Source organism: Bidens hawaiensis, unplaced genomic scaffold (genome assembly GCF_021521415.1).
Source record: "Bidens hawaiensis isolate Kalapana, Puna unplaced genomic scaffold, B.hawaiensis_p1.1 tig00038697_1, whole genome shotgun sequence".
NCBI lineage: Eukaryota > Viridiplantae > Streptophyta > Magnoliopsida > Asterales > Asteraceae > Bidens > Bidens hawaiensis.
In genome coordinates, this window is record NW_027496812.1 from 41315 (window position 1) to 49795 (window position 8481).

The 8481-nt window shown below is 35.0% G+C and overlaps 2 protein-coding genes across 2 annotated transcripts; both read left to right on the forward strand.

The window, feature by feature from the left end:
* The first annotated feature begins 762 nt into the window (after window positions 1–762).
* On the forward strand, window positions 763–3092 carry LOC143590626 (peroxidase 11-like). Its single transcript, XM_077071049.1, has 4 exons — window positions 763–1075; window positions 1506–1697; window positions 1784–1949; window positions 2622–3092. The coding sequence occupies exons 1-4, from the start codon at window positions 854–856 to the stop codon at window positions 3044–3046; spliced, it is 1005 nt and encodes a 334-aa protein (XP_076927164.1). The 5' UTR covers window positions 763–853; the 3' UTR covers window positions 3047–3092.
* Window positions 3093–4555: 1463 nt separating this feature from the next.
* LOC143590632 (F-box/FBD/LRR-repeat protein At1g13570-like) lies at window positions 4556–7880 on the forward strand. The gene is made up of 5 exons (XM_077071053.1): window positions 4556–4622; window positions 5752–6574; window positions 6651–6815; window positions 6881–7308; window positions 7866–7880. The coding sequence occupies exons 2-4, from the start codon at window positions 5768–5770 to the stop codon at window positions 7178–7180; spliced, it is 1272 nt and encodes a 423-aa protein (XP_076927168.1). The 5' UTR covers window positions 4556–4622; window positions 5752–5767; the 3' UTR covers window positions 7181–7308; window positions 7866–7880.
* The last annotated feature ends 601 nt before the right edge of the window (window positions 7881–8481 follow it).

Genomic DNA, 8481 nt, shown 5'->3' on the forward strand with positions numbered 1-8481 from the left:
CACATGCAGGACCCACGCCACACCGGAAGTCGTAGCATACAAACACTTAACAAAGTATACAAACGGGTCATCTGGGACCAAGTAGAAGCTTTTGTAACACGCACTCGCTCACCTATTTCATTTCGACTTTTTGAGCCAAAATAGTTGAAATGGTAAAAAAAAATAGTGAAATTCGGTTTTTGTCAATGTTGTTTGTCCAAATATACGGTTTTAGTCAAATAGTTTTAAATCTACGATTTGCATCCCCTGTGGTATTATTTCACTTGCAATAAAACCTAACCCCACTAACCCCGTTAAGTCTGATCAGTAAACCTATCAGCGTGTCTCTCACGTGAGGGACAATTTTGTCCTTTTTTGTTCCCAAATACTTCTCAGCCCCTCACGTGAGGGGGCTTGCGAATTAGGACTGGGGTTTATTTACGGAGAAAAGGGACAAAACTGCCCGCCACGTGAGGGGTGATAGATTTAACAACCAGACTTAACGGGGTTAGTGGGGTCGGGTTTAATTGCAAGTGAATTGAAACCACAGGGAAGAAAATCACAGATTTGAAAATACTTGACTAAACCGCTGATTTGGACAAACCACAGAAACAAAAACCACAGTTTACTAAAAAAATCTCATATAATCAAATTAAAGTTATAATTTGGCAACTTGCCTTGATGACACACAACTTGAAACTTTTGGTTCTAGGATGCCCACCAACCAAACCAAGAGTGGTTACATCCTCTCTTGACTAAAAACATATTTTTCACACACGAAAGCAACATATTACCACCCATATATAGCCTAAGTCCCAACCATTTAAATTAAGTACCACCCAAGAAACATTAAATCAACACACACACAAGCACAATGCAAATCATATCAACCATCTTGATCATTCTTTCATGTTTCATCATATGTTGCCTCAAATTCTTGCATGCAACCGACCCACCATTAACTTTAGATTATTACCGATCTTCTTGCCCGAATGCAGAAGCCATTGTTAGGAAAGAAATGGAGTGTGCTGTGCTATCTGATCTCAGAAATGCCGCTTTTATCTTACGGTTACATTTCCATGATTGCTTCGTCCAGGTGTGTTGCTGTGAAACAGTCCAAAATCGGTCATAGGCTTGGTTTCACGGTTGTTGTTTTTTTCGGGTTAGAAATTTTCAAACCATATCCAAGGGTTTGGTTTATGGTTATAATCGAAAATGGTTGGAAGTAACCGAACTTGACCATAAGAGAGCTTTTTAACTTTTTATATTTTACGCGAGCTTTTAATTATTGGAAGTTAGAATATGCATGGTAGCACTTTGCTTGTCGTAACATTATCGTTTCATTATTTCGTTCGTCTCTAATTAATGCATTTTTCTATTATAAGGCCATAAGCCAAACCATTACTAACAGTTTGACTTGAATACCATCAAAACCGGACTGTGAACACCTCTATCAACAAGAGTTTTGTTTTGTTTTGTTTTTTTTTTTAATTTGAGTTTGTTATTCTAATTGTTACTTGATCTAGGGTTGTGACGGATCAGTGTTGCTTGATGATACATACACTTTACAAGGAGAAAAGAAGGCTCCGACTAACTTGAATGCTTTGAAAGGTTTCGAAATTATCGATAGAATAAAGAACAAGCTTGAATCCGAATGTCCTAACACAGTTTCATGTGCTGATGCTCTTACAATTGCTGCAAGAGATGCAACTGTGTTGGTAAGTTGATATATGCTGGTAATAAATATTCTAGCATTATAAATTTGTTTATTTTTATGATATTGTTTGTTACTTTGGCTATATAGGTTGGTGGACCTTATTGGGATGTCCCGGTTGGGCGAAAAGACTCTAAAGCCGCTAGCTTTTCGCTGGTGGAATCAAATATTCCTGGTGCAAACGACGGGCTTTTATCTATTATTGCTAAGTTTATGTATCAAAGCCTCTCGGTAACCGACATGGTGGCACTTTCCGGTAAGAGAAAGTTTTATAAGCATAAATCTAACAACTTTTTCCGTGCTTTTAATGTCATCAATGTTGTTTTTGTATAAATTGGTTTAATTAAGACTAAAGAGAAAATCAAAATAATAAACATATATAGGTACGAGTTAAGAGGTGTGCAGTACACACTCAAACATGTAGCGTCGCCAGGGGCTTAACCCCGTCAAAACTCTCTTCCGGCTCAAATTGTTACCTCATATTATTAAATTCTTATTATCATCTAACATAATCACTTTCAAAACTTTATTATAAAAGTTTAAATATTGTGGCAAAAATAGATATTTAACACTAGTTTCAAGATCAAATACAAATACTTCTTAACATGAAAATAGTAAGAACAAGTTTGTTGGTAATATTTGGTTTGCTTTTATAAGTGTTTGTTGTTATGTTATGCTCGTATTTTCTGATTATGAGACGTTATAACTATTTGTTAATTTATAGTTTGTTGTCATTATTAGGTTCTTTTCTTTTGCTGTTATAAGTATTTGATGTTATTATTTTGTTGCTGATTCTAATTCTTTTCTTGTTATCATAAGATATTCCTTATGTAGATCGGTGTTGTAGTTGCTTGTTCATAAAGCTCTAGTTTCGTTTAACTTATACAAGCATTGTTATAACATATGAAATGATCAACTATTGTCTAAGGTGCTCACACAATCGGGATGGCTCGTTGTACAAATTATCGAGCAAGAATCTACGGAGACTATCAAATAACTTCAACTATGAACAATATCGCGGAGTCAAACCTCAAAACCTTAAAATCAACATGCCCGGCTGCAGGAGGAGGAGATGATAACGAAGCCGCAATGGATTATGTTACACCTAACCTTTTCGACAACGCATATTACCACATACTTCTTAGAGGAGAAGGCCTTCTTAACTCTGATCAAGAACTATATTCCAGCTTTCTTGGAGTCCAAACAAGTAAACTTGTCAAGAAGTATGCAGAAGATCCAATGGCTTTTTTTCAACAGTTTCCTGAGTCTATGGTGAAATTAGGAAATATTACAAATCCTGAAACATATGTTGATGGTGAAGTTAGGAAGAATTGTAGGTTTGTGAACACATAAAGATGGTGGTCAGTTAACTTGTGTTGTGTAATATTTTTTTGTGTTTGTAATTTGAATTTGTGTTGTTTGTATGATGTATGAGACCACCTTCAATTAGGGGCTCAAGGATTATTTCTTTCTTTTAAAGAAATAATGTTTTTAAATACTTTTATTATAATGGTTAATATTTTTTTTATTCACGACATACGATTTATAAATGTTTAGATTACATCGAAACAGAAGGCAAACGGGAGACAAGCTGCGCCGCTACCCCTTTTTGAATAATGCTTTTGAAATAACACCATTTTAGGAAATATATTTTCAACCAACACTTTAAAAACTCATTTTTATTTAGCAAAATCATCATAGTGTTAAAACATCCACAACAACAAACATTTACAAACCGTCACATCAAATTTATATTAGATTTAAACTTCTTTAAAAAACCCTCACTTTTTTTTCATAGCATTCATAAATTGTCACATAGTCATCTACTTCTAGTATTTATATATAAAATTTTTATATTTAATATATATAAATACTATAATATATTTTAATTTTAAATAGATAATAAAAAAACAAAATCTTTTAAAATAAGCTTAAAAGTAACAAATAAGTAAAATTAAATTAACATTAAAAAATAAAACTAAAATAAAAAATAAAATACCCATCAGACAGACATATTAAGCTAAACATGTTGCGACTGACATATTTAGCTTTTCTTTGAACGTCCATTTTATTGATAAAAATAAACAACTAGACTAGACTAGAAAACAATATTACCCCCAATTACATTCACCAAATACAATGTATGCTCATCTCAAAACGAAAAAGAACACCATTTTTCCCAATCCAACGCCACTTGTTTTCCCCTATTCTTCACCCATATATAGATAAGTCTCTTGACATCTTCTGTGATTCTTTTTTATATGTAGCGCAAAATTACTCATTTCTGTACGAAATTTTTGAGTTATACTTACTGAGTCCGGTCACCCCCGACATTTTTGTCCAAGCTTCGCTACTGGGTAAGCTGACAATAAGCTGCACCAGAGGTGGGCATAAAACTCGGTTCCGGACTCGACTCGGAACCGGACCCAGTTCTACCCGACCCACGGGTACGAACCTAGCTTCAGTTTCTCCCTGGACCTGGTACTGACACGGACCCTCCGGAACCGGTTCCGCATGTACAACCCGGTTCTTGACCTTTGTTGACGAAACCCGAAACTGGTTCCTGAAAAACCCCAGTTTCCCACCTCTAAGTTGCGTGGCAATTAGCGATGTACAAAAAAAACGTTTGGAATCGGTTCGCTGCAAACTGACCCGAACCTGTTTGATAAAGAAACAGTTTCAACCAAACCCGGTCCCATACCTATCCCGTCAGTTCTATCACCGGTTCCCCTTCTGAACTACTAAACCGGTTTTAAAACCAAAACGAATCGATTTGGATAACGGGTATGGGCCGACTGAAAATCAAATGAAAACGTGAATATAATAAAATTATTATTATTCACATTTATTTACCTTCCACCGTCTCCGTCATCGTCACTCTTTAACCACCACCGTGGCGTGGAGGATCATCAGTCTTAATCGCTCACAGGTACCATTTTATATTATTATTATTATCTCTAACTCATTCATTCATATTATTATTATTATTATTACGATCCGCCTTTGATCATCACTTCCATTCGTTTATTGTCCCCAAATTCTTCCAATTGAATCAAAATTAATCAAATTCAATTGCATTCCTGTTTAATTCTTTAATCATTTCATCTAATTCATCTAGGTAATTAACCCCTGATTGTTGTTTTTTTAAATTATTAGGGTTAGGGTTTTCTTCAATTGTACGAATCTGTTTGATTTCATTTTTACATACATATGTACATTTATGAGTTATTTCATGTTTTCTTGACAAACAATTGATGGGTTACAATTTACAAATCAATTTTGGGGTTAATTTTGTTTATCTTGAGTCAAAAGTTTGACTTTTTACCCCAATCATTAGGAAGTAGTGGTGCGCAAATAACCCGGTTAACCGAACCGGTTTGAAATCGATTATACAGAAACCGGTTTGGTACCGATTGAAACCATAGGTTCGAAACCGGTTGTAATTTTCTCCACCAAAACTGATTGTAACCTGTTCAAGAAACCGGTTTTGCCCGAACCGAAACCGATCATAAACCGGTTTTGACTTTTGTTGACCAAACCGAATCGGTTTCAACCCAAGCCGGTTTTCAGTTTTAAACCGGTATGTGCACCTCTAGCAGGAAGTTCGTTTATGTTTGTTTATTTATGTCCGTTTGCATACTAATTGAAAATAATTAAATATTATCTGCATCAGTCATCTACTTAATGGTTTTATGTTTGTTTGTTTGTTAGTGTTCATTTATTTTTATTTGTGCTCATTTACGTCTGTTCGTATATATGTTCGTGAACTGTTTGTTTAGATTTTAAACTAACACAAACATGTTCATTTTCAAAACGAACGAACACGAACACTATTATTTGTCCGATTAAGTGTTCGTGTTTGTTTTAAGTTAACTGAACGAACACGAACATGAATATGCCATTGTTCGTGTTCGTTCGGTTTGTTTACAGGCCTAGATATGATGTACTTTTCTCTTTGAATTTGTTCTAGAAGACACAAGCTTTGTTGAGTGATTTCATATTTGATGTTTATGAATCAATTGGGCGGTTAATTATGACTTTTTCATTGATTTTTTCAGGTCATAAAGGGGTAAAATGCATGCTGAACAAGATTATATAAGTGATCTTCCTCAGAGTATTATTGAGACCATTCTCACAAAGTTGCCATTACGAGACGCTGTAAGAACATGCATATTATCTAACAAATGGAGGTACAAATGGGCTACACTTACGCAACTTGAGTTTGATGATAAATGTGTATCATGTACTCATGATAGAGCGCTTGCAGAGGTCAATCTTGTAAACTTTGTCACTCGGGTTCTTTTTCTTCATGATGGACCGATATTTAGATTCACTCTGTCTACTGGCTACTTGCAAAACTCCCCTGATGTGGATCAATGGCTACTGTTTTTATCGAGGAAAGATGTTAAAGAACTCGCTCTTGAGTTAGCTGACGGTGAGTGGTTTAGAGCACCTTCTTGTCTTTTCGCTTGTAGAAAGCTGGTTCGTTTGGAGTTGGTAAGATGTGAGTTGGACCCACCTTTATCGTTTAAAGGGTTTATGAATTTGAAGTATCTTAATCTTCAACAAGTTCTTATTGCTCCTGAAGCGGTTGAGAATCTTATCGCGTGTTGTCCGCTTCTTGAAAGTTTGACTTTGTCGTATTTTGATAGTTTGGAACTCACCATTCGTGCTCCGAGCCTTAAATATTTGATATTGGAAGGTGAGTTTAAAGATATATGTCTCGAGAATACTCCTATGCTAGTTGCTATATCTGTTGCCATGTATACGGCCGACGATGTTGCAGAACTTTTTGGTCAAAATTCAAGTTCTAACTTTGACAAGTTTCTTGGTGGTGTACCGTCTCTTGAGAGGCTTATCGGTCACATTTACTTTACAAAGGTTAGACTTTATGTTATATTGAACACGGGTCGTTGAGTTTGTTGACTTCTATGCTGATTTTTTCTTCATTTCATAGTATATGAGTGTAGGTAACAGTAACACTCTAGGGAAAACACAAATTACATATCAAAAGCTAAAGGTTATTGAGTTATATCAAGTAAGCTTTGAGGACATGAAAGAGATAATGGTGATTCTTCGTTTGATTTTAAGCGCGCCTAATCTTCAAGAACTTCAAATTTCCGTGAGTTTTGTATACAATGCTATCATTAATGTTAAGCATATTGCTCTGAGTTTTTTTTTATGCAGGGTTCATCGAATTCGTCACCGGCACTAGAAGCACCCGATTTGGATTTCTGGGAGAACGAGTGCCCGTGCGACTGCACATTTAAACAGCTTCAGATAGTGAAGATGACACAGATGTCGGATGTTCCTCACGAGATGAGATTTATAGAGTTTTTGCTTAGAAATTCACCGGTTCTTGAAGTTCTGAGCATTACCCCGAGTGTGTACGTGACAGATGGAAGATTAAACATGTTGATCGAGTTACTTAGGTTAAAACGCGCATCAGCAGAAGCCGAGATCATATTTGTTCAAGATCAGGTGTAAAAATGTTGCATTTATTCGAAGAGTCTTCGGTCTGGTTTCACCTTTGACATGATTTTTATATGATAACGATAACGATGGATTTGGTTCTCATATTATTTTTGTAAATCTTTTGCTTCTCATTTGGTTTAGTAATGGTTAGCGTGTTTAGTTGGGTCGATAGTCGATACAACCCAAACGTTTAGACCCTAAATCGTTATATACGGTCGCTTAGCTATTGGCCTGTTACGATGACCATATGGGCATATGGCCCTTAAAATGCACTAAGATATGAAGCACAAGGTAAGCCCATTAATATGATCATTCATATAAACTATTATAAGATCAAAAATTTAGTTGCATCAAACCTTTACTCCAAATAAACTTTATATAAACTATACTAAAATAAAAAATTTAGCTTAGTATAGCTTGATAAATATAGAAAAAAACGATTTTTAAAAGGGTCGTTATACTTTGCGTACAAATTGCATCATTAGCAAATGTGTAGCGAATACGTTTGGTTCTTTTCGCAAACCTCATAACCAAAGTCACTAACTATTTTCATGAAAATTCTTCATCTACGCCTCATCATCTCTCTTTAAACCCCCATATTATCCGGTGTGCACGCCTTTCTATTTCATCGCATCATTCCCGTCAGGCCGTCACCATCCAATTTGTCTTTTTTAAAAATATACCAATGATTCGATAGAAAATGATCAAAGATGTAAACGTAGTGGTTTCATTGTCAAATTATCATAAAGAAAATATGTTGGTCAGTGACATCAGAAATAATATTATATTAGAAACGCTAATTTTGTTTATTATATCGTACACCAACACTAAAAAATATTTATATCCATTACCCTTAAGTAAATATTGTGCTTTTTATACATCATGTTTCCACTTTAAATCCCTATCTACAAAAAATATCTCCAAGACAAAGACGTTTCCAAAAACTATTCAAACAGCTAACAATTGTGTTAATTTAATCGTGAACATCAGCAAATTTGTTATTCAAAAATATCCATTATGTATTTTATAAATCCCCGCGAACCTTAAAAATATATATGGTCCCTATTGTTAAAAAATTTATTAAACTCAATTTTCTATTAGTCTAGTTATGTGGATTAGAATTTTTTTCTTCGGAAATGTTACATGTGTAAGAAAGTGATAACTTGATGGTTTTTGTTTTCGGGTCACTTTCTTAAATTTTATTTTTGTTAAAGGTTGGGATGCATCGTCAGTTGATTTTGGCATGCTTATTAGACCATGCGTAGTTAAAACTAGGCACACCCGGACATTTGCGTCGTGTGACGCCTAGTCAG

Excerpts from the sequence above, each read along its gene's own strand:
- LOC143590626 (XM_077071049.1), top strand. The coding sequence starts at position 854 with ATGCAAATCATATCAACCATCTTGATCATTCTTTCATGTTTCATCATA. Across the intron at positions 1,698-1,783 it reads CAAGAGATGCAACTGTGTTG|GTTGGTGGACCTTATTGGGA; the intron begins GTAAGTTGATAT and ends TTGGCTATATAG. Across the intron at positions 1,950-2,621 it reads CGACATGGTGGCACTTTCCG|GTGCTCACACAATCGGGATG; the intron begins GTAAGAGAAAGT and ends CTATTGTCTAAG.
- LOC143590632 (XM_077071053.1), top strand. The coding sequence starts at position 5,768 with ATGCATGCTGAACAAGATTATATAAGTGATCTTCCTCAGAGTATTATT. Across the intron at positions 6,575-6,650 it reads GTCACATTTACTTTACAAAG|TATATGAGTGTAGGTAACAG; the intron begins GTTAGACTTTAT and ends TTCATTTCATAG. Across the intron at positions 6,816-6,880 it reads TTCAAGAACTTCAAATTTCC|GGTTCATCGAATTCGTCACC; the intron begins GTGAGTTTTGTA and ends TTTTTTATGCAG.